This window comes from Amaranthus tricolor, chromosome 3 (genome assembly GCF_026212465.1).
Source record: "Amaranthus tricolor cultivar Red isolate AtriRed21 chromosome 3, ASM2621246v1, whole genome shotgun sequence".
Taxonomy (NCBI): Eukaryota; Viridiplantae; Streptophyta; class Magnoliopsida; order Caryophyllales; family Amaranthaceae; genus Amaranthus; species Amaranthus tricolor.
This window is the reverse complement of record NC_080049.1, coordinates 24,938,342-24,965,523: the sequence shown is the minus strand read 5'-3', so window position 1 is coordinate 24,965,523 and position 27,182 is coordinate 24,938,342. Positions and strand designations below refer to the sequence as shown.

General features: G+C 29.7%; 2 protein-coding genes across 2 annotated transcripts; both read right to left on the bottom strand.

Annotated features, from left to right (window-relative positions):
* Positions 1-341: 341 nt before the first annotated feature.
* Positions 342-2,687, bottom strand: LOC130807890 (thioredoxin H1-like). The gene is made up of 3 exons (XM_057673272.1): positions 2,455-2,687; positions 866-988; positions 342-801 (listed from the first exon to the last, which is right to left on the bottom strand). Exons 1-3 carry the CDS (start codon positions 2,539-2,541, stop codon positions 667-669), a joined length of 345 nt encoding a protein of 114 aa, XP_057529255.1. The 5' UTR covers positions 2,542-2,687; the 3' UTR covers positions 342-666.
* Positions 2,688-23,666: 20,979 nt separating this feature from the next.
* Positions 23,667-26,519, bottom strand: LOC130808999 (protein SHI RELATED SEQUENCE 1-like). Its single transcript, XM_057674597.1, has 2 exons — positions 25,364-26,519; positions 23,667-24,583 (listed from the first exon to the last, which is right to left on the bottom strand). The coding sequence occupies exons 1-2, from the start codon at positions 25,872-25,874 to the stop codon at positions 24,177-24,179; spliced, it is 918 nt and encodes a 305-aa protein (XP_057530580.1). The 5' UTR covers positions 25,875-26,519; the 3' UTR covers positions 23,667-24,176.
* Between the last annotated feature and the right edge of the window lie 663 nt (positions 26,520-27,182).

Here is a 27,182-nt window from a genome sequence, read left to right as displayed (position 1 = left end):
ATGGGTACCTAAATTAATTGATCTTTCTTCCGTTTTATTATACTTGCTACATTTGACTTTTTGTACAATTAAATGTGTTATTTTGATCATTTATATATTAATCATACACAGTTAAATTTTAAAAAGTTAATATTCTGAAATTATACAATTAGACGAATAAAATAAAATTTCACTTGACTAACTTTTACTAGATTTTAGAATAATTTTTACTACAATATGAATAAAGAAATGCAAGATGGAAAGAGTATTGATTTATTATATTATTCTCAAGAATGAAACTAAGTTTTTAGCTCTAGAATAGAAATAAACATGAAGTGTAAGAAGTAGATTAATGAGTTTTTTTAAGTTAGCTGTAATTAGCACTCAATATGTACTTCTTAGTTTACCATATTTGCAAATGACACGAAGATTAACGAGTTTTTCGCATTTTTCCTTTCAAATTTTGCTCTCAAACATGAAAACGAGCTAAAAGGTAAACCAAGTAACCATTAGTGACTAGAGTATCCAACTAGACGATAAAACGGGCAAAACAAATGACAGATTCAACATTATCATCAACTCAATATTCCGCTCGAAAATAGGATTTGAGTAGATGACAAATTATTGTTGTTAAGTTTATTACATGACAATTTGACCTACTTGTACTTGGAAAGTTGGAAGTAATAATCAGGCGGCAGCATGCTTGGCAACAGCCATCTGCAGCTCTTCCTTCTTTGCTCCGACAACTTTATCGATTATCTTCCCATCTCGAAGGAACATAAATGTCGGCATTGCCTCAATAGCCCAATCTCTCGCGATGTCCTATTAAGCAGCACATATTTAGAATCTAATGGAAGATATACAATCACAAAACACTACTGGTTACCTTCAGCTCATCCACATCCACTTTAACAAATATCACTTGAGGAAGCCTTCTAGCAAGCTCAGCTAGAATTGGTGCTATGAAACGGCAAGGTCCACACCATGAAGCAGTGAAATCAACCACCATCTGTGTACATTGTAAAACTCGGATCTTAAAAATGAAGGAAAGAAAAAAAAATATGTTGAGAATCTTCTACAGGCAAAAAGACTGAGAATTAGAATCAAACACTTGTCACAGGGCTAAAAGAGAAAGTCTTCGACCATTAGACTAATTCACTATTCTCGTGATTTTCCTTTTTAATACCCCGAAGTGAGAGTTTTATAACATCTTTGGCGTAAATTCAAAGGAGCAAGGAAAACAATCAAATTTGCCTCTAATCACATATTGACATTTACATTAATTTCACTTACAGTACCTTGTGTTTATGACAAATATGCCATTAGGTGGGTAAGTAATTTGGTGAAAAACCAAACACCAAACACCAAATCAAATCGAATAAGCAATTTAGTTCGATAATTTCTTTTTGTTCAGTTGGACAAAAATTTAATTTTATTTCGATGTTCGATTTGAATTTGATTTTAAAGATTTTGTAAACTGAAAAAGTTGAAAATCGAATTTTAAGTAAGACTTTAGGGCTTAAATAATGCACGTCTAAGAAGTTACGACCATAAAAGCATTAAACAAAAAGTAACCTAGTGGCTAGTGGTAGTCCTTTCTTGTAATGCAACAATTATGAAAGTGTTGAAGCGGAAACTAACCGACTTTAATCCTTAGTACAACTAAGTTAATGAAGTTAAAAAATGAGAAATGTTTTATATATAGTTTTGTTTGACTTGATCTCGGTGTATGGGAATTGAAAACAATATGGAGTTTAGTTGGAATTTTAGTTGCAATTCTTTCGTAGCTCAAAAAAAAAATAAAATTATATTGTTATAAAATTCAAAATAAATTCAATGCAAACTAGTAGTTTAAGTGACAATTCAGGGTGAATCGGACAATTCTGTGCAATTTAGTCAAATTCGGTTAACTTAGTTCAATTTGGATTGGCATTTTATAAATCATTTTGTTTCAATTTGGATAATAAAAAGATGATTTATTAATTTGATGTAGATTTATATTGAATCCAAACCAAACACCGAACTTACTGGCCAGGTGTTTCGGGTCAGTTTGAAATCGAATTTGTGTTCATATTATTTTTTGCATAATTGTAAATCATTATTAAAGTCGGGTCAAATCGAGTTCAATTAAAATGTCGCATAAATTTCAGATCATCGTATCTATTTTAAACCCCTTTACATATCCAAACTAATTTAAAAATCAGAATTCTGCAGAAAAAAACCAAGAACAAATAAACAAATACCCAGATCATATATTTTTTTAATTAAAAGACGTAACTTATCATATTAGAGTATAGAATCTCAACAATATATGATTATGATCTCACAAATCGAATTAGATAACAAGCATACGACACAAAACAAAGAAATATTATAATAAGTATTCCCAGGAAAAAAATTCTATTTCCAGATCTAATTGTTCCCTTTGAATTATGGAGAAAAAAAAAAGAGTGACAATAATTAGAAAAAGAATACCAGTTTTTTAGATTCATTGGCTTTGGTAAGTTGTTCTTCCCAGGATTCAACGGTGTGACAGCTGATTACTTGTCCTTCTTCAGCCATCTTTAGATCTGTCTATTTCGTTCAATCTGTGTTTGTCAAAGAAGATTGAGAGACAAACCACCAAGTGACGAGCAATTGCAATTGAATAAAAATGGATTTAATATGCAATTTTATTTTTCCGCAAATTGGTGCGAGAGATGGTATATATAGACTAAATAGTCAAATTAATACAAATTAAAGAGAAAAATATAAATGTGAACTTGAGATTTTGAGGTCGTCTCTTTAAGAGACGGTCTCTTAAAAAAAAACTTTTTTTTCTCCTAAAAAGTGTAAAATTAAGTACTTTGTTGAAATATAATGTGGAAGATAATTAGTGGATTTACCCTAATGTGAATGCATTTTAATGCAATTGTAAGTAGATCTTGCCTATAAATACGAAAGTTCACCAATGTAGAAAACAGACCAATGAGTAATTTCTATCTTCTAACTTTTACTCATTCTACTTCCTTCTTATCTCTCTAAGTTTTAACACATTATCAGCACCAACTCTACCCTTAACAATCAAGAAACAAGCATGGCAGAGATTACCAAAAGATTATTCAACATATTAGACTTAACTGGACAAAAATTCTTATAATGAAAAGAAGATGTCATCATGAACTTAAAAGCTCAAGGACTTGAACATACTGTATTGGAAGTAAAAGAAAAGAATCCAACAAATGAAACTCAAGCTACCAAAAAACTTTGTGGGACTCTCTTGTTGAAAGATTTGATCACCACAAAAGGGTGCTTCTTCTACAAGCTAGCCATAAGTGGAAGAATTTAAGATTTTCTGATTTTAAGACTCTCAATGAGTACAATTCAACATTATACCAAATTGCATCAATGTTGAAATACTGTGACCACCCGGTGACTGATGTAGAAATGATTGAACTCATATTATCTACTTTTCATCCATTAAATATTATTCTACAACAACAATATAGGGAAAGAAATTTCAAATGATATTCAGATCTGAGTATAGTACTCTCACTGGCTGAACAACATAATGATCTTGTCTGGAAAAATCATAATATGAGACCTCTTGGATCTTAGGCTATCCATGAGACACACTCTACTGAAACACATGTGCCTGAAGCACATACAGTTGAGAATAAAGGCCGTGGAAATTATAATAACCGTGGTAGAGGACGCGGAAATTTTCGAGGAAGATGAAGAGGACGGGGACAAGGTCGTAGAAATTTTAATGGGGATGGTAGAAAGTTCCAAGGATCCGGTAGAGGCCACTGTCCCCAAAATTGTCAAATGGTTATTACAATAATAATTCTCGAAGGGAAAAACAAGTTGGATATCAGAATAAAAATAGCCATTTAAAATGAAAATAAAACATTTGTTACAAATGTGGCATGACAGAGCATTGGGCATGTCCATGTCATACTGCCGAACATTTGTCATAATTAAGGATAATAATCCCCTTAATAAAACCTCTTAAAATTTCTTTGTTCATCCTATCATTTTTAAGTTATGGAAAGAAAAAAAAAACTAGTACTAACTCTATTGTAACACATACTTTTGTTGTGTTATTAAAGGAAAAATTGATATTAATAATCTAATCTTTCACTCATCCGCTGAGAATAATATCACCTTTGGATTATTTTATAATAATATAATTTTTGCTATAATTTTGCCCAAAATATACCATAGTACTAATAATAAGTAATAATAGGGTTTGTTGCCAACACACTAATATAAAGGTTGGATTATTATTCACAGCGAACTTAAGGCAAAGGATGAATTATAAGAAAATAATCTGAATAACCTAAAGGTGGGATTATTCACTGCGGATGAGCAAAAGGTTAGTGTCTTGGGCTATAAATGGTACGCTCTTGCTCATCCTCCCCTACTATTGTAGGTGAAGGATAAAGCCCTTAGATGAGAGGGTGAATGCAATGTCCAATCCTCATTGATCCCTTACACCCAATTCTATTCATTAATCAAAGATTAGATTACTCAAAATCCAACTCTTGTTGGTATATTGAAAGGAATCATAACTATCCTTAGCCAATGGATAGCATAACCCCGATCTAAGCCTTGAATCAACCCAAAATCAACTAAAGTTTCATCATCATCAAAAGGTTGAGTTAAATCCAACCCTAGAAACTACTCATTACTCATTCTATTGAGTTAAAAATCAATTTATGAAAATAATATAATATCACATAAACCAACTAATTTATTTGATATTTAATAATGACAACACATATATCCAGTTATTAATTTGAGTGAACGAGAACACCAGTAGGCTGAGGCTTTACCCCTATACCTACTTCATCAAGAGGTTGTCACTCCAAATAATTAATCAAGGCCAGCAGAATAGTCTCAGTTAACCCTAGTGTGCATATCCCTTATACTTGGATCACAACAAATAGAAGGAAGACCAAACATCGTATCAAGTAGCAAAAATAATAATACCTGTCGGTAGCTATACTAACCAAATAGGGAAACCTGTTCGTCACCCTTATACTTGAATCACAGCTAATATAAGAGCTTAATTTCTCTCATGCTACACTTTACGTGGTTTAATATATTTTAATAATATGTCGTGAGCACGCAAACATATAATAAAACATACATTATACATTTTATTTTTGGATCATAAATTTTCCCAACAAAAATATATCTCAAAAATATTCAATTGCAATCTCATTTTTCAAATCAACATTTTAATATCATTTGGTGGCAACAAGAATTAAAATCATAAATACTTTTCTCCCAAATTCAACCGCATTTAAAATCATTATTAAAATAATAATATAAGTTTCATCAAAATATTATTATAAATTAAATATGTAACAAAGTAGTAGTAAATATAATTTGAGGATTAAATTTATAAAGTATAATATCATACAAAATCACACATCCTAATTAAACACGTCAATTATCACTTAGCATATAATACTTACGGGATAGCCCTAATTAGATGGACATTGAGAATTACCTTCTGAAACAAGCCTATAATATAAATATACACTCCTATCATCTTTCATTTACGAACTTGACATTTGAAATATAATTGTTGTTTGTAATTTGTAGATAGAAAATATCTATAGATTGAAAAATACTATTAAGGTGAAAAAGAAATTGATTGTAGATGTAAAGAAAAGCAAATGGTTGATGAGAGAAAAAGAATAAGGAGGAGAACAAAGAACATTGGAAAATTCCACGTGGTAACCCTGAGGTTTTGGGTTTTCCACGTGGTAACCAAAACTTTTAAGAAATCCACATGGTAACTCTGAGGTTTACCAAATTGTTCCATCGTGACCTTTTTGCACATAAAAATGTTAGCAAACGTTATTTTGGAAGCTTTAAGGCTATTGTACGCCTATTTAGGTTATTGAAAACAATAGTCGTTCCCTTGGAAACGAGTGGTCGTTCCACTTTCTGATCTTCATTCTTCAAGTTGTGATTCAAGGTTAAGGGAATGAATGGTCGTTGCCTTGGGAACGGATAGTCGTTCTACTGGGAATGGGTGGTCATTATCTTCCTGAAACCTTGTTTTCTTCCTTGTCTTAGGTTTGATTCTATCTTTTTATGCTCGGCTTGATCTCATTCTTCCCTCGAGACCTCCAAGGTTTAGGAACCACCATCCCTAGCATCCTTTGGCTCGAAAATACGTGAGAAACCTGCAAAGACATGAGCAAACACATGCTACCCTCGAAGAGAGTGTAAATCCAACAAAAATATATGCATATGAATGAAAATTAAGTAAAGACCCAAACAACAATCGAAAATAAGAACAAAAAAAAGCAACAACCATCTGTATTTCAATCAAAAAAAAGATGAAACTATGAAGATTACTAGATCAGAACAAAAATATGATCAAAACAAGGAAAAATCAACGAAAAATTTTAATTATAATCGAAACGAAACAAAACAACAACTAAAAATCAATAGATTAACATTAAAGAGTACAAAGACTAAACAACAATGTTGAAGATGAAGAGATTGAAAGATGGAAGAGGAACGAGGAAGAAATGGGTTTCGAGCTTTCGGCGCTAAGGTTCTATTTTTTGCTTTCATGTTCTCTCTCTTGAGGGTATTTAGACAAATGATGAAGCCAGAAGAAGGAAGGCGTCACTAGGCTTAGGTAATCATTTATATAGAAAATTTGAAAAAAATAAGACTATTTAACAAAAATAGTCAAGTCTGTGTTCGCTATTAGTAACAGCAAACAAAAGCGAACCTGGTCAAAGAAGGTCAAACCTTTGTTCTCTGTTACTAACAGCGAATAAAGACTTGACCTGCTTTGACCAGGTCTACTTTTTTAACAGCGAACAAATTTTTTGACTTTTGTTGACTTTTTTCTATGCTTTGAACTGGCCGTTGTAAAATTTAAAAATAGCCGCTATTAAGTTGAAAATAGTTGTTGCTATTATGTTCTATGAATACTTCATCATTTTCTTACTTTATTCTATCCAAAGTCCATCATTCTTATGTTAGCTAATCCATTTTGAAGGTAATATAAGGTATTATGTTAGTATTATTCTCAATTTATAAAGATTAATATTATTTTTGAATATTAATTATGTTACTATAGTATATGTGTTACGTAGATGTCAAAAAAGCATTCTATTGAAGAACTTTGTGATTGTGGTTATGAAGTTGAAAATAATACAGATTGGAGCGATTTCGATCTTGGTTGTGAGTTTGTTGCTTGTCCATTCTACTTGGATGAAGGATTCGGTTGCACGTACTTTAGGTGGGTTGCTCCGGAGGGTACTCGATGGGCAATGGCGATACTTACTAAAACAAAGGCAAGTGGAAAGATTCCCGTGTTCCCATCTTGGGCAATCGCAATCAATAGGGTATGGCGATACTTACCATACAAGTGTGTTCCGTCAATAGCGATAAGGGGTTTGCAATACTTGAACCCTCAATAATAAGTTTAAAAGCCCAAAACACATGTTGGAAAGTTCTAATACTAGGACAAACGTACACACCAACATCATTATCTTCCTTAAAGAACCACTCAATTACAGTCCCGGGGTCAGAAACTTGCATTGCTTTCAAGAAGCGTGGAAGGAGAGGATAAAATTCTTCCCATGCCCCGTAGATGGAAAGAAGGGCTTGTTGTTTAGCACACATTGCCCGCTTATAGGTCACTTCAACAGCATATTGGTCTTTCACCATCTGTCGCACAAGAGAGACCTTAATTGATGGGTCTTGAGCAACACAATCTCTAATAACATTGTTAATCACATAAGATGTCAAATGAATGTGTCCAGCTGACACATTGTCACTACTTAATACCACAACCCCCATGCTTCCCTTTGTATGTCACAATTTCCCATGTAGATGAATAGGAGTTCTTCCTAGCCCTTAACCTCCAAGTACACCCCCTTCTTACACTTAAGGTAAGGACAGTTTGATTGGAAGTCTCAGTTCGGTACTCAACGTTCCTACGAATATGATACAATCTAACAACTTCTAACAAGGAATCCTTATTATCAAATGTCATACCCTTTTGAAACTCTCCTTCATCGGTGTAAATTGTATCACGTGCCCAAGACCTCCAAGAGTTGTCCTCAACGTGTTCATCTACACGGGGAACTAAAGCATAAGGTGGAGGAACAACGATTATTGGAAAATATTTCCTAAGTTCATGTCATTGGCTAGAGCCTCCTCATCAACGCCCACATCGTCCTCAGAAGGAGCTTCAACGAATTCATTACTCTCACTATTAACATCATCCCAGGATAACCGCTCATTTGTATCCCAGGATACACACACACACACATATATTTATATATATACACACACACACACACATATATATATATATACACACACACACGCACATAATGTATAATGTATTTTTGTGCTGCTATCACTAATGCTTGGGGTCAAAACCACAGTATATGGTGGCCAAAAAAACCGCAGCATTTGAAGTTTTTTCCACTAGTGATTGTTGTGATGAAAAGTAAGAAATACAAATTCTTGTGAGAGAGAGTCTCTAACTGGGCCGACTCTTTATATATTTTTTAAAATATTGTAAGTATGCATTAAGAATGATGTAAATAGACATTTAAGATATTGAAAGTAGGCATTAAGGATACGGTAACTAAGCATTAAGAATAATGTAAGCAGACATCAAGAATACGGTAAGTAGGCATTAATCTTTTAATGGGCTGAACTTGAGAGATGTCTTTCAAAGAGACAGTCTCTCAAAAGACTAGCTTAATAATAAGAAATAGTTGTAAAGTTATGGAGAAAAAAATAAAAGAATTAATCTGTCATTGTGGGGGTAATCTAAACCTAATAGGATGAAGGGAAAATATTTTCCTCATTCTCCCCAAAATAAGGTTGATTATCTTTCTTTTTTTATATATTCTTTATCTTTCATCTTAATTTGAAACTCTCATCTAACTACCTTTATTTGTTGGTCCCGAAGACATGCCTTGATGTTGATAGGTGATCAAAGTTGATCCTATATAGGCATTTTTTTATGGTAAAAAATAAAACTTACTCTCAATGCAAAATTGAGTTACATATAAATCATATAATCATATAAACAATGAACTATCAAGTGTCAAAATCCAAAAAAAGCTAAGCAATATTAGGCTTAATTTGATTAGTCATAGTCCTACATTATTATATGATAGGGACCAAGGGTAGAAGCAAAGAGAATGAAAATGACACTTGTGAAGAAAATTAGCCAAAACAATTAAAGGGGTAGTCCCTTGATTAATATATGGGATCATACACCAAAAGTTGTTGATCTAATAAGTATCAATTCCATTTGTCGAAGATAAAACAAAAAAACAAAGAGACTGCTACAATCTGGTAAATGTTGTCCATTGTGGATACAATATGGAGTACGTAAATAAAAATCATAGAAAGAAACAGACGAGATCATACTTCAGAATTCCCTCATACAAGAAGTTCTGAATCGAGTAAGTGTGACTGTCCCAATTCTGCACACCCAGCCCTATATCAAGGTCCCCACTCCCCACAAGCCACATCCCTTATTAGATCCCGTTCGTTAACGTTTTTAGTTATTATTTTTTTGAGAATTTAAAATCAAAAATTAAAAATTAGAAAAAGTGACTTTTAGTTTTTAATTGTTAAAAATTATCATTTACCGATAAATTTAAAAATTTTTTTATTTATTATATGACATATATGACTTTATGAATCACAAAACAGAAAACTATACTAATATTGAACAGGTTCTAAGTTAATATGTGTAAATTGTGGTTAGGGCCGTAAAAAATTAACTTGATCTATCAAATAGGACGACATTGACGTGCATTTGACTTGTTGATTGATTCAAGTGTGACTCCTCATGATTGATTTGAACTTAACCTAGAGTTAACATGTGACCTGATGTAAAGATGATTAAGTTATGTCCATCACTTGGTGCCTGCATCTGGACCAAGAATTACTTGTATGTACCCGATATTAATCTAAACAATGTGGTTAATTGAAGTTGACTTTTATTCAACTTGTTATTGACTCAAATTCGATTTTAACCCGATAGTTGATAGACATCTGACACAACCCAACTCAAAGTAATCGGACACCTGTAATTTATCCAAATTGATATTAATCATTCTCACCATTAATCCACTCTAGCATCAACATAACTCCCAATTGACCTTACCTAAGTTCTTATTTGTTTTATGCACTATATTCAATAACTAATTAATTTAGTTGTTTTCAATATATCTAATAATGCATAATTTAAAATAAAAAATATAATATTAATAAAATTTACATTGAGATGGATTAAGCTAATATATAATTAACCATTTTTAATTTTGTAAATTAATAATAAAATAAAATTAAGATGTATTGATAAATAGTGCAAAACAATTAACAAAAAGTTAGTAATAATGAAAAGGAAAAAGTATCTTAAAGTTTTACTTTTGTACGAATAAAATTAAGATTACATTTTGAAAGGAGAATTACCACAGTTTATTTTGATTTAAGAATTAGGGGGTTTGCTATTAAAGGAAAAAATATTTTGGAGGGAAAATACTTTTGTTTTTGGGGAAGGGATGGAAGAGGGTTATTTTGTACTTTCTCTGTTGCAAATTATTTGTAATATTAGAAAAATCGCACTATTTATCCATCATTAATTAAGTGTTCGTCTTATTGCAAATTACATTATTCACATTAAATTTTTATAATTTTTATTATACATAATTAAGGATATTAAGAATTAAATTAATGCAATGCACTTGGTGAAAAAATAAATATTACAAGTATAAATTTGGTATAAGTATTGAGAAAATTATATATAGCAAAGTATCATAATGTCTTTAAATAATGATAAAATCAATAATATAATATTAATGAGATATAAAGTAAGAATAAAGAGAAGTATTTCCATATAAAGAATAATTTATAAGCTATTTTATGACATATATAAAAAAAAGGATAATAAATATTATGAAATGAAAGAAAAATCAACAGCCAACAACTAATTATCAAACACCTCATATACTCCTTCCTGCTGAGGTTACCAATTGAGCTATGTTAACTGATGACCTATACAAATTGGTTAATATATGAAGTTCATGTTTTCGGGGTTCTAGACAATCAGATACTTAAAATAGACTTAAAATTTCTCTTGCATGTGATTAAGCTAATAAAATGGATAAATGAGTCAAACCTCCATTAAATTTGTAATTCATCTACCCCTAAGGTTTAAGATGGTGCATATTCGACAAAATTTGATTTATTGAGATAAAATTCTAACTTGATTATACTAGTTAAATGTACACCCCACCCAACATAATCTTTTTGCAACTTGAACCTAAATATGATCCAATCTAATATTGACACAACATCGATTATGTGATTCATAAATAGATGACAATATATTTGAATGAGTTGAATTGATTTAATTTTGTAACAGAGCCATAAAAAGTTGATATGATCTAAAGGCTAACTCAAGGTATTGAAAAGTTCTCATTGATACAAATCCGTCCTATTAATTTGTGACGTGATAATATAATTTATAGCTTATCTGAAATGAACCAAAAAATAAGAAAAACTTAAACTTAACTTGAACCAAAAGTCCAAACATATTAATCCTATACAACAAAATCCAACCAATGTGACCTAAAATCTTATTTGATACGAATTGTAGTTGGGCACATTCACAAGGTGGATATAAATGTGGCACAAACAAAATATTGTGACGTGATAACACAACTTACATAGTTACAATACAACTTAAATATAATTGACGCAAATTTAATATTAGTTGATGGATAATAATGACTTAACATAAATAAACTTAAATCTAAAATGACTAGGATTTTATTAAGCATGTCAAACTTGTAATATAAACCAAACATGTAAGTCGAGTTTTAATCCATCTACTTATAAAAAGGCGGACCCGGAAATTTTAAGATGGGGTTGCGATTTTTTTTTTTTTTTTTTTTCCAAATTCAAATCAATAAATAAGGGATGACATAACATGAAAGGCAAATGCATAAATAAAGCAGATTATACAAAATACTCCACTAACTCATTATGATATTTGACGATAGATCGTCTTCAATCTTGGTTCTCATTTAAAGGCATGCCAAGATTTTGTTATTACTCGATCAAGTTAAATTTCAATTATTTTATAATTGAATTTTAAATTAACTTTTTAAAATAAATTTAATAATTCAATTAAGTTAAATTTATACAACTAATTCAATATCAATATATAATCTCATTTCAAAATTTAAAAAACTTTAATAGCTATTGTTATGAGAGACCGCCTTTCAAAGAGCTCTCAAAGAGACAGTCTCAAAACAAAAACCCAACATTTATATTTTCTCTTTAATTTGTATTAATTGAACTGTATAGCCCATATATCTAATATGTCTTTCAGAACAATTTGTGTTATAATAATTAGAGGTGTACTTCTAAATTAGAATGACTCATTAATTACTCATGCATTAATTATTCAGTAAATTAATGTCTGTAGCATTTAATTAGAAAGTAGTATTAAGTAAAAGAATTAATTTTCATCATAAATTGTTCAAAGATGTTTCGGTGTTGTGGTACTAAAGTCCACATAAGTTTAAGTGGTCATGGGTTTAACTCCTTTGCAGCTTAAACTTAATAGAATTTTTTTTGGGTTTTTTTCACTTATACCTACGTACTTTTAAAAATTATCAGCTGTATCCAATAAATTTACCAATTTTTAATTGTACCCAATAATTAGTATTTTTTCTCACTTATACCTACGTATTTTTAAAAATTTTAAGCTGTACCCAATAAATTTATCAATTCTCAATTGTACCCAATAATTAGTGTTAATTTAACAACAATAACCATTTTTACCCACAACTTAACAACAGTTATCTTTGGGTTTTGGTGGAAAATTTCCCTCCAAATGTCACGTGATTATAATCCGCAACACTTCATTTCCACCTTCCTTCATCATTTTCAATTTTCTTCTTTACTAAGCAATTCTAAAATGGTTATTGTTCAAAGAGTAATTTAAAAAAAAAAGAGTTGATATAAGCCATATACACATTATAATGCTACTGGTAATGAAAAGCTTTGTTTAGTCATTGGTATAAAAATTCATCTGATTTGTCATTAACTTCATATAAATACCATTTACAAAATGTTCAGAGAGTAATTTATAGTAATATTCTAAAATAAAGATGACAGTAGCAAAAAAAATCAAACACTATAGTTACCTTTCAAATGACACCCATCAACTCCAATCAATCTCCTACATCCCTTAAACTGAGCTTCAAAACTGATGAAAATACTTGTGAATTGCAAATATTTTTGTGGTTATTGTAAAACTAACGCCTATTTTTGTGAATTGCAAAACTGATTGAAGAGGAAGGGAATGAAAGGGTTTTTCCTTTTAACCCTTACTTTCCTTTTTTTAAAAAAAAAATTCAAAAAATATTACTAACGCCTACGCCTTAAATAAATCTAACTAACTGTTGTTAAGTTGTCATTAAAAAATGGTTATTATTGCTAAATTAATACTAATTATTGAGTATAATTGAGAATTGGTAAATTTATTGGATACAGTTGAGATTTTTAAAAGTACGTGGGTATAAGTGAGAAAAAATACTAATTATTGGGTACAATTGAAAATTGGTAAATTTATTGGGTACAGCTGAAAATTTTTAAAAGTACGTGGATATAAGTGAGAAAAATCCTTTTTTTTTGACGAAGTTGCATATGCAACCCCAACCCCGGTTGGTATGCTACGTCCGCCCATGCCAATAAAAATGATATTTAAAGTATCAAATTTTATAAGCCCAACTTAAAAAGTAAATTGCATATAAACTCATAGAAGTACATACTCCATTAGTTTAACTTTTTATGTAATTAAACACTAATAAAACCCATATTAGTGAATAGTGATCCCATCTAAATTTGAATAACTTTTCAGAAAATAATTTATGAAAGGGGTAAAATTGGGCCTCAACCTAGACATACGCCCCAGTTGAAAAAAATAATTTCTGGGACCTCAAAATGCATGCCAAATATATGGCCACGTCTGTAAAATAATACTCCTAAGAAATAAATATGCATGGCCTAATACCCAAAAGAAACCCTACTCTCTCAGTCTCTCTCTTTCTTCCCGTGATTGTTGGGGTTCCCTGTTGCTTCCTTCATCTAAACTTAGCTTGTAGGTATCCTTTATAGTTTATAGGCACCTTCCTTATTACTTCATCCGTTTCCTAATATTCTTTCTATTTAAAATATTTTATTTTGAAAAGAAAAATTTAATTAAAATTTTTAAGATATTTATAGATAATAAAATATATTCATATGAAATCTCATTAAATTCTTCTTAATGTACACTTTTTCATTATATATTTTTTGTAAGTTTTTATGATGATGAAAATCATGCAAAAAGTAAATAGGAAGAACATTTGGAAACGAAAGGAGTATTATACTAGTTACATTAGACTTTTTACGCAATCCAATTTATTATTTTGACCATTTGTATATTGAACTATACGCATCTAAAAATTTTTAAAATTTAATATTGTAAAAGTAGGCGATTAGACGATTCAAACATAATCCCACTTGCCTATATTTTTTCTTACATATTAACCGCAATTTATAAAATGAGTTAGAACGATGTATAAAGTTGACAATCATAATGGAGCGAGTATTTCGGAACGAAGTAAGTATACTCTTTGTAATACTCTCTTTGTTGCATTAAATTCATTTGAGATGCATTTGTTAGAATGCTAATTGTTTGATATTTATTGCAGATGCGTAGTAGGTCTCTTAAAAGACAATCTCTTTAAGAGACGGTTCCTATAACCCATCCCACAAAAACACCAACTATAATTTTTAGTAGGTATTTTCAACTAATTTTAGTAGGTATTTAAACTAGTTTTAGTAGATATTTTTGCACGCTAAAGTAAGCATTTTAAATAATTAATGTAGGCATTTTGAACTACTTATAGTAAGCATTTTTGATCATTAAAGTTGACATATAAACACTTACCATACATAACTTAAACTCCTACACCAAATAACCTAAACTCCTACACTAAATAACCTAAACACCTACAGCAGATAATAAAAATACTTACAACAAATCATCTAAACATCTACAACACATAAGAACAAAAATACCTACAGCACATAACAAAAACATTTACAGCAAATAACATAAACACCTACAACATATAACCTAAACTCATACAACAAATAACTTCAACAACTACAACACATAACACCTACTTGACAAATTCTGAATGTTACAAACACCTACTTGACATACGACTGTAAACCTCTATTTGATGTATCATAAATGCCTACTTGAGGTATGTTAAACCCCTACCCAAAAAGTGTACAGTTACACTATATTTTCTGTTTTTGTATTTTAAAAGACGGTCTCTCACAACAATTTGTGAAAATGTAAATACCTATGTTGTTTTGATATTTATGGGCCCTAAGAAAAATTAATGAAATAAATCCTTTGTAGGAGAGCTGAATTTGGTTTTTAATGCGTGCTTCACAAAATAACAGAGACAGATCATTATATATTATTACTATAATTAAAAATATTGCAAAAATTGTTGTATTTAACAGTCTTACTAAGTGATGCTCTCCATAAATGGATTAAATAACTCATCTATTACTACATACTATAAAAATATGGGCTCCCTCCCTTTTGAGATTGTCAAATTAGAATCAGAAAGTCTTATTATGATTAAAAAAAAATGAGATAAATTTAAAAGAAATATTTAAAAAGAAAATTTCCTATAAAGAGTAGGACTAGGAGTGTACTATTTTTGTAATAATTGACTGACAAAGCTAGCCTATGAAGTTTATAGCTTGTGCTCATAGCAAGGAATTTTGCTCTTTACTATTCTGATTTCATTAATACACTTTTTCCTTTGTTTATTCTCAATTTGAAATTTGATTCTTCTCGACTTTGCCAACTTTTCTTATAAAATCTACGAACTCTATCATCCTAACTCCTAAGTCCAAGCAAAAATCACTTGGTTTTTGGTGTTTATTATAAGGTATGATTTATTTTTTCCATTCGCTTTTCATAATACTCTATTTTATACATTAATATTCATTTATACATATTTATATATTCCTTATTATCAAGATCAGATGATAAAAAGCTTTAATAAGGCAGTGAATCCAATAATATTAGTGCCTTTTATGTAGTTATAATTTATTAACCTCATGACTTCATACTAAGCCTTGTTCTACTCATTTGTTTGAACGGATGATAATATATTTTTGATAAATTTTTCATTATTTAATGAGATAAAAAATTTAGAATAGACTGAAAACTCAATGCTATTACATTTGACGACTTATACTCTTTTGTTCTACTTATTTTACCTTATTTATTTTTGACGCATATAATAATTAGAAGTTAAATATAATGAGTTAAAATCAATATTTAATCTAAAATAAAAGAGAGAATAAAGAAAGTAAAATTTGGCTTAATACAAATATAATGCACAACATTCTCAATACTAATAATAAATATAAATCATGTATAATTTAATAGTTTAAATTAGACTTGAACATTATTTATTTGATACATGAGCCATACTCATTCAACACCTTAACAAAATTTGGAAAGGTAGGTTTTTTTAAAAAAAATATCAATCTTTTTAAAGTTGAAAAATTTGAAGAGTAAAATTCTTATATTTCTCACTTTTCCTTTCCTATCCTCCTAAACAAACAAGAATTTATTCCTTTTCATTTTCCTTTTCTTCCCCCCTTTCCCCTTCATTTCCTTTGATTTCTTTATATTGATATTCAAACATAGTGTTAAAGTAAAAGTTTTTATTATATATAGTAGATGTTTAGTATATTTGAAGTAGGTGTTAATATTATGCAAAGTAGGTGTTAAATATATATATGAAATTCAAATAGGTGTTTTAGTTTGTGAAGTAAGCACTTATTACATGTGTAGTATGTGTTTATGATTTTAAAGGTAGGTAGTTTAGGGTATAAGCAGTAGGTGTAGGAAATATACAACTACACATACAATAAAAACCTACTTAAATTTCCCTAAATACCTACTTTAGTTTGCAATAATTAAATACCTGCTTGACATACATTAAACACTTTGTTATTAGGATAAAGTACTATTTTACATATCTTAATCAACTAGTCAAAATAATTTAAACACCTACTTGACTAGCGATGATCATTTATTTGACATAAAATAATCATACGCTTGGCAAGAACAAACACCTACTTGAAGAATGATAAATACCAACTTGACACATGTTTAACACCTACTTTGCATAGCAAACCACATATGAGTCGCATGATAAGCACCTGATTGACACGTTATTTAAACCTATATTTCATAACAATACACCAACTTGACATATGTTGAATACCTACTTGAAAAATTATTTAGACCTACTTTGCATATATATCGTAAATACTTGTGTTGTACTGCATATCATAGATAGAAATCATGAACCCCTACTTTGCATAATTCAAATCCCTACTTTACCTTAAATAACTACTTGACATACCCTAAACCTCTACTTAACATACAATAAACTCTCATTTGACATCCTCAAACCCATTCTTAATACACATCAAACCCCTACATAACATGGGAAAAATTTTTATTTTGCAAACACTAAATCCCTGTTGTACATACACTAATACCTACTTATATAATGATTAACGATAAATAATAGTTCATATAACTTCATATAACGTAATGATATTGCTATGCTCATCTTCGATTTTGTTTTGATCATAGAATCCTGAGTATTAGATTATCAAGTGTTGAAAGTGTGTCAATAATCAAAATATTTATTAGAATTTTATCATCAAATTTATCATGAAAATGAAAAAAATTCATCATAAATCAAAAAAAAAAATTCAATATACCTTTTAGATCATTAGTATTTACCCAAGATTAATTTTGAGATGTAAATTCATCAAATTCTAGCATAAAATCTTTCATTTGATTAGAATTAAATATGAAACAACAATTAGATTCTATTAATTATAAAAAAAGCAATTATTTAAAAATCACTTAGCTTTTTTTATAATTAATACGCATTGTTGGGATAATCTTTAAAAAGCTCATATATTTTCCTTCCTAATCTCAAATTGTAATGTTATTAGGCTGGTTCTCGTCTTATTTGACAATGTTATATCATTGATTTTTTTTGTTACTTATTAAGCTAGTTATTTAAGCTTGACATTTTAGCTGATATTATAATAATCTTTGATAATAATTAAATGTTATTTGTTTGTTTATTAAAGAAAAACAGCCCAAAAAGACCTAAATAGTGTTGGAAAAATAACTTGACTTTTTCACTTATAATTTGGCTTTTTAATTGGTCAAACATTTAAAATAGTATTTGGAAAATGACTTTTAAACCAACTGACTTTTAAGTAATACTTTATAAGTAGATTTTTTAATTGGCTTTTGATTTTTTAAACTACTTTGTTTTTCTTTAGTAAACTGTCAACGACCAACAACTAATTTTAATTAGACATTTACTTCATATATATCAAATCCCTCTTTGGTATAGCCTAAATCCCAACTTAGTATACCTTATATCCCCATTATAGTAATGTTTAAAAGATAATTAATTCACAATTTATTAAATCAATCAATTTTAATGTGCTAAGTCTATTAAGAGTTATCTCTCAGTTCTCTATACTAATACTCATTTTAGTGTCTTTTAGGCTTATATTTCTATTAGTTTTTTACGTCCTATCTATTAAATAGAATGCCACTTAAATGTCACTTTTTAAGTTTCTTATTTTTTTTGCAGCACCATAAATGACGCCCATTTTGCCAATGCTTTTACAAAGCACTCACTTTTTAAGTTTTCTCCATTTTAGGAGAGAAAAATTTAAATTAGATTTTTAAAGTATATATTAAAGATAAAATATATTCATATGAAATCTAGTTAAGTTTGTCTTGATGTAAAGTTTTTTAATATATAATTTTATAATTTTTTATGATGCGTACTTAGAGATATTAAGGCTCAAAAATTGCTTAAAAGTACATGCAAAAGACAAAGTGGACAAACAAAAAGAAACGGAGAGAATAGGAAAATCATAAAAAGTTTAGTTTACGTCTCTTTATTATATTATTCTATGTAATCTTATTGGAGAATTATCCCAAGTGCAAATAAGGTGAAAATCATAGAAAATGAATAAATATAAAAATTATATTTTTGTGTAAAAGTGAAATACATATGTAAATAAGATAAAAATATAAGTTAAATATGTGAAATAAAATCAAAAGTAAAAAAAAAAAAGTATAAATCATAATCAAAACTAAAAATGGGACAATGAGGCATAGAGAGATGTGTTAAGATGTGAGTACATAAATTGTACAATGAAATAATTTTAAAGTAGATTAACACATACAAAATTTGATGGCTTGCTAATACGACCCATAGACATATACATCACTAGTGCAACTATATCATTAAATAATTGTAAATCAGATCAGATTAAGTCCAAACACCCACTACCACTTGGAAAAAAAACAAAATAAATTAATAAAATCTAATTTTAGTGGAAATGGTTGACCTATAATCTAACATTAGGCATAACTTAAGCAATATCTAATTGAACAATTTACAAAGACTAAACTAGAAGAATAGACTGTAAGAATAGAACCTATACTGGATCCACGTGGCTTTTCCTTTTCTGACAATTTTAATCACTTGGCTTAAGATTTCAAAATGCTTGGAAGATCAACACTAATCTAATGCCACTCACTCAAACCTAATGGTTTTGGACAAAAGTAAAACCAAGATATATCTTATATATATACTCTAAGATACTCCTTATATGAAACCTTTTTTTTTTTACCTAGAAGTTTAGTTATTGCACAAGCCTTCTCTTACCTTTTTTCATGTTAGTTTTCAATGTCATGTCAAATAATCAAGTCAACTAAAAATTTAAATTGATGGTTGAAACCTCATAAAATGGCAAAACGCCATAGACTATCACACGGTCATATCCACACCAAAAATCATACTTTTATCTGTTTTAAAATACTTACAACGTTTGACCTTTCACGCAGTCTAATATACTGATTCAATTCTTACTACTTCCTTCTTCCAAATACTTGCTACATTTTCTATTTTTGACAACTTCATATTACTTGCTATATTTCTAATATTAGTAATAGAACAATCATATAAAGATCTACTTTATCCCAATGTTTATCCTACTCTATACCTCGTTAACTTTTTTCCTCTTCAATTAAATTAAATTGGATGGTATATTGTATATTGTGCCCACCTTTTCTTAATTCTTATGTTCATGTAAATGTAGCAACAAAAATAAAAATAGAAAAAGCATCTGTAATGATGTACTTCCTCCGTTCCAATTTACGTAAAACGTTTGCTTTTTGACGCGCAGTCCATTGTACTAATTCAATTCTTAATCTCTCTAATTATGTATGATAAAAAATTATAAAAATTTAATATTAATAATCTTTGCAATGAGACGAATTAAACAAGATCTCACTTGATTATGTTTCAGCTTATAGATTATAAACTAATTACAAATTAAGAATGATGAATGAATAGTGTTATTTTTTCTAATGTTACAACTAATATGGAACATTGAAAGTATAATAAAAATTACAAAAGTTTAGACAAATCAAATAAAATTTCACTAAACTAACGACAAATTAAAAATAATAAATAAATAATAACATTTTTACATTTACTATAGATGCCTTGTGAGATCAAAGTGCATTTGGTTCGACTTTAAAGATAAACACAAAGGTATTATACTGTGAGCCAAAAGGAAGATTATTTAGGAGGGAATAAATTCTAACCTTAATCTCCTCACTGAAGCATAAAAATTAGTCCCTTATACCACTTGCTTTGCTTTATTTTCCAACTTATGTCACCCAAATCATTTTGTTACTTTTTATCTTTTGAAATCAATCTCAGTACAAAATAACAATCTCAGCAGAATAGAATACTATAATACATGTATGTATATTTTATTGCTTCCTTTGAACTGCAACATCTATTTATAAAATAAATAACGAATGAAATAAAATGGAATTTTTGACCTTTTATAGCAAAGGTTACTTGCACTATGTTCTTATGGAATTTTTGACCAAATAAAAAGATTAGAGCTTACAAATTCAGGAATTTTTGCTCAAAGTAATGGAATCCTCGATAACCAAATTTCCCTTTGTTCTAAAATACACTCCACAATGGATCGTTTTTCTGATAAAAGTATCGATAGATAGAACTTTCCGTCTTGTGTGAGACTGTCTCACGATCAGATGACCTCAAAACAAGCAGTCCAAAAGCTAAAAGTATTCATATTCAACCCAAATGTGAGGCACGTCTTACCGTAAAACCGTCTCATACAAGAATTTGCGTAGATAGAACTACAACTATTTTGCAAGCCCAAAAAATAAAAATACTGTATACTTTATACCGTGCCCAACCCTAAGGGCGAATTCAGAAAAAAAAATTATCATCTAGGCAAATATTATACAATCACTCATATGTAACTAAGCAAAGTACTGATTGTTAATGTAAAAAGTTTTAAGAAAGTGAAATGAAAATGCCTTTGTTAAAGTGCATAAAAGATCGAGAGTTGAAACGCTGAATATGATTAGTTAAACATACTAATTTATTTTTCATGACCAGGGCCATGCCAACCCGGGTCTAGAAACGCCCCTGTCCAACCCGATCTTGACACAAGTCGACTTGAAGAGCATGTGAATAAGTGGAAAGCGTTGTTTTCTCTTTGACAAAATAGCGAGATAATACGGGTTAACCATCACGTTATTTTGAGCAAAAATTCCATAAAATAGCGAGACATAATAGTACTGATAAGGAATTGAAACTGTGCCATGCACGAATGATAGTTTAAAAAATTAAAAAAAAAAAAAAAAAGCAATGTTTGGTTTGCATAGAAGGCAGTGCATTGAGAGGGACAAAAAGCTGTTGCGCCCAAAGTGGAGTATATTTTCTCCAACACAACAAGCAAAACCCTCAATTCAAATCCGGCAGACATACGGGTAAGCTGGAGAAAAGACCTTCCAGCTTCAAAATCAACACTACTCGTAGTCTTCAAGGAAGTACCACACATGACACAAAATTAACCCTTTTTTTTTTTTCTTCCTTTCAATTAAGATTTTTCCGTGGCTCGAGTTTGAAATTTTTTCTTATACCACCCCAAGAAAACAAAATGTTCGAGACAAAAATTCAATAGAAAAAATTAAAGATTTTATCCCAAAATAGTCGTTAATCACATGATCGACCTAGCGACTATAGAAGATACTATTATCCCTCCAGATATTTTATAGGACCTAGGTAAATTGAAACAAATGGCCTTTTTTTGTAGAGAGTCGATTCTGGTCTTTTGTTTGGCAAAATAACGACAAACTATTATCAAAGTTACAATTATAAATATAAACATGTCTTGTACATTTTAATTGATATAAGAATTAACCATATATTGTAAATTTTTTTAAGTGTCTACTCAATTAACCTGAATTTTTCAAATAATAGGGCTCTTTCTAACTCTGAATCTAGGCAAATGCCTACTTTACCTAGGGTCAAAAACAATCCTATGCTTCACAAATGTTGGATAAATAGAGCACTATAACATATCTGGAAACACAATTATTAGAAAGCCAAATATATTTATATACATGGGGCAAAATTAAATTTCATGCTTCAAGGAAAGTGATTATATAGAATAACATTAAATTTATGGAAAAAAATTTAATTAAAATAAATGCAAAAATTTTGTTAATGATTTTCAATTTTCATTATGTAATAAGAATAGTAATATTTTAGGTGGATGGAATAGTTCATTTTACAACTAAAGAGTTTAGGTTTGTTGTAAGCTAGGGACCTAAATGGAAAAACTAATTAAGTCAATAAACAAGACCTATTTCTAGGGTTTTTTCAACATGTAATTGAAGTCAAGAGAGGGAAATCTATTAAGGTATATTTGTTGGAATTAATCAATCAACCATGGAAGAAACACTTACATATGTATGTAGGTAAGAAGGAGCACATAACATCAACGAGCCTACCAAAGTTGACACTTGACACTAATACTACACCACTTATGCCAAATACCATGCTATCAAAGAGTTGACAAGCAATAAACATCCATCTTAATCATAAAAAGTAAATAATCAAATTAGAAGTACCCAAAATCATGTTTTAGTTGAAGTCAACTTAACAAATTAGAAGAAAACAAAATTTTAGTTTTAAACAACTGCTAAGATTCAAACTTTTTTATACATATACAATAGTTCAGGACCTCATAAATAATCTTTCGCCTACGGCCGTTTAAAACATAGGGCCGACCCTGGCTATACACTATTCTCTCACGTTCTTAGAATTTGCTATTGAAAGTAACATGCTACACACTATTCTCCCATGCTATAAACTATTTTTTCATGTTCTTAGAGTTTGCTACTGAAAGTGACATGTTATACACTATTTTATCATGTGTTTAGAGTTTGCTACTCGAAGTGGCCGGTATTGAATGGAGTAGAGCTCTATAAGTTTTCGGTAGAAAGTAGTCAGCTTTAGCTACAAGCAATTAATCACAGGACAAGAATGATGCATTTCATGGTTCATAAATCATAGTCATATATGCTAAGTAGAATTATACAAGTATAAAGCATATTATTTTTTCATTTATAACAATTAACCAGCAAATAATTACTTCTATTAGTTTGCTTTACTATCCTCATCAAAATTCTAAATGGAGGACATGATACAAAAACGTTAAACAATAAAAATTAATTATATAAACAATTCACTAACACAATTCCTTCTTCCCAATTCAATTTCTTTTGCATCCTAAAATAATATTAATGATATCTTTCACAATTTTAATATAAATGTCAGCAATGTAATTTTGAAAGAGTAATCTTAGCTGACTTTTTATGTGTTTGAATTGTCAAAAATAAACCGATCTTTGCTTAATCTGTTGAAAATAAACTCTATTATCGATTATTTTTTAATAAATCCACCTACTCGGTATTATTGAAGAAAATAAATTCAACTATTATTTTAGGTGAGTTTGTTTTCAGCAAATATAACTAATAGTTGAATTTATTTAAAAATAAACAATATGAATTTATTTTCGGTGAATGGAGCAAAATGTTAGTTTATTATTAACAATATTTTTCATGTAAAAAAAAAATTCTTTTTTTAAGGTCTTGGGTATGGGAAGAACGGCGTACCGGGAGGAAGGTAAGCATTGACTGGAAGAGGGTAGTAAGACGAAGGGTCTAAATACCCAACAACCGGTGAAGAAGATGATATTGGCATCTCAAAAAGGGTCCCACTCGTAGAAATAGTGGGACCCATTGTAAGGTTACCACCAACAGAGGAGCTTTCTCCACCACCACTTCCACCAGCATCTCCTGGTTGAGGATGATCATGATGATCACCAGGGCCTTGATCATATAATATCCCTTTGAAAACATGCCCTCCTATGTTCACAGCCGTCTGATATGCGTATTCATCTTCACTATCGTCGATTGAGCTCACCTTTACACACCGGAATGTTGCTGGATAACTCAATTCCGCCGGAAAATTCCCTACTTCCATAGGTCCTGTAAAGTAATTATATATTTTTTCAGGTTAGGTTTTGATTGAATTTTTAATTCTACTAAAATACATTAAAATTATACAATTAGAATAATACCCTTATGCTAATCTGAATTTATTTTATCATACAATTTTAGAAATTAAAGATAAAATAAAGAAAAGGAAACATCAGAATCATAATCATTCAGTTATGTCAAGTAAGATCAGTGGAAAATATACAGAAAAAATACACGGACAAAGAGGAAATAATGGGTAAAAGCTCATAACCTATCCTTTCTTGTCAATCTATTCGTCAGGAATACTAAACAACAGTATCACTAAAAGCACCACCACTAAACAACCAAAAGCAAATTAAAACAAACAAACAAACAGTATCTCTGTATTTCTTTTTTTATAACAAAACCCATTTTTCCCACTTTAACACGCAAAAAACAAGATCATATGTTTATATTCGTGAGCATAGTAAGAAATCAATTCAACTAAAAACTTATTCTAATATTAAAATAACAAATTATATAATATAGGCTAACACATCATCTAACCCTTTGAGCCTAATTAAACAAGAGATGGTTGAAATTTAAACCTATAATTCTTTGTCATACATGCTCTGATACCACGTCAGAAAATTAATTCAACTAAAAATTTAAATTGATCGTTGAATTTTCGAAGTCTAATTTAATCTACTAAGTAATAATACATCAAGAGATCATCAAACCCAATTTTATTTGTTCTTATTTTTTATTTTTTAAAAAGAAAAAATCCTTCACCTAGGTTTTCATTTTTACCTGAAAATGAGGTAGTAGTATTAGTATTAGTATCAGTGGCAGGTAATTGGGTACAAACCAAAGAAGATGTATGATCCCTTCTCCTTTTTGAACTTGCCCCAATCCCCATTTGTTCTTGATCTTGTTCTTGTTGATGTTGTAAATGTTGAACTAGTTTCTGATGGCGTTCGCGGCGAACAGACGCCGGAACCCACGTGCTTCTCACATGGGTAGCACAATCAAACCCTCTACTTTTACAACAAGTTCTACATCTCATATAAACACAGTCTTTCTTAGCTTGGTTCCCACAATCTTGGCAACTAATACTCCCACCACTGCTACTACTACTCATCCTCATCATCATCATTAGATTATTGCTATTATCTTCAGATCTTGTGATATCATTTCCACCTTGAAAATCAACGGCTGAGATTGAAAGATTAAGAGGTGGTTGATGATGATGATGATGATGATGCCATAGGTAAGAATTATCAGTGTTTGTATTACTATCTAAAGAGAAAAATCCAGCCATAATTTCCTCTCCCCTAATCTTAATTTCAGCAAGAAATACTCCATACCCTATTAAAATTTTTGGGGTTTTTTTTTCTTTTAATGGGTAATTTATAGGAAAATTGAAAGGTTAGAAGAAATGGAAATAATACTACAAGGGTTTTTAGATTGGAAAAGGATAAGTGTAGGAGTGTCTCATTTCATTTCACATTAATTTTATTTATTTGTATTAATTTTATTTTATTTAACCCTAAAAATAATAAACAAATTAAAAATTATAAAATTGTTTGTCTAGATATATTTGTTTGTTTGTGGGGAAAAGGAAAATAAGAAAAGGAAAATACAAAGAGGATTGGAAGAGAATTGTACGTTTAGAGAAGAAAAGGAAACACAGTCTGAAGAGAAGCAGCGGAAATCAGGAAACATAAAGAAGAAAGAGAAAGAGAAAGAGAGTAAGAAGAAAAATTTATGTTATGACAGAATTGTAGCGTTCTGCAACGCCGCCATGGCCATCTTCCCAACAAAAAAGAGACACTTTCTCTCTGCAAAATTTGCTCCTCCCCTTTAAATTCCCCTCTTTCCTTATTTACTGGTAGTACTACTACTACTATGGAGTTCCTTTCTACTTTCTCTCTCCTCTTAAAGCTAATCTTTTTATTTTATTTGGGTTTAGGGTGTTTTAATTTATTGATTTTTTCAAGTTTTTTTTCTCCTTTAATTGGAATTTTGTTCCATGTGATAAAAATATTTAAAATTTTAATAAATGATTGATAGTTGCTAGCTAATGTTTAATTACACCGGTTGATTTAATAAATTGATTTTATTATGTTTTGTCTAGCTGATTTTATTAATATTTTGACTAGCTGAGTTTGAATTTGTTGTTATATATAACTTGTTTAAAAACAACTTATTTATAACAATATTAGTAAGTTATTTCAACTAGTTAATTTACCTAATATTAGCATTAGGTTAAAATTATAACAAGGGTTTGACTACTCAACCCTTTATTTATATCAAAATAGGTTTCAATCCTTTATTTATATCAAAATAGGTTAAAATTATACAATAAGATATTTTATAACACCTCTTTAAACAAAAAATTATTTAAGTAGGCAAATTTAAAGAAATGACATTGTATTATTTATTTAGTATGTGTTTGTCAAATGATTTTAGAATTAGTAGAAAAAGGACTTTTATTTCTTAAAACCAACAAGGTATTGAATTCGACTATTTCATTTAAAAAAATTAAAAATTGAAAATCAAACATTCACCCTACATAATTAAAATTTTGCATTTTGATTAATATTTTAAGATTCAATCTTTATGTATC

Excerpts from the sequence above, each read along its gene's own strand:
- LOC130808999 (XM_057674597.1), bottom strand. The coding sequence starts at position 25,874 with ATGGCTGGATTTTTCTCTTTAGATAGTAATACAAACACTGATAATTCT. Across the intron at positions 24,584-25,363 it reads TACTACTACCTCATTTTCAG|GACCTATGGAAGTAGGGAAT; the intron begins GTAAAAATGAAA and ends ATTACTTTACAG.
- LOC130807890 (XM_057673272.1), bottom strand. The coding sequence starts at position 2,541 with ATGGCTGAAGAAGGACAAGTAATCAGCTGTCACACCGTTGAATCCTGG. Across the intron at positions 989-2,454 it reads CCAATGAATCTAAAAAACTG|ATGGTGGTTGATTTCACTGC; the intron begins GTATTCTTTTTC and ends CAATGTACACAG. Across the intron at positions 802-865 it reads TGGATGTGGATGAGCTGAAG|GACATCGCGAGAGATTGGGC; the intron begins GTAACCAGTAGT and ends GCTGCTTAATAG.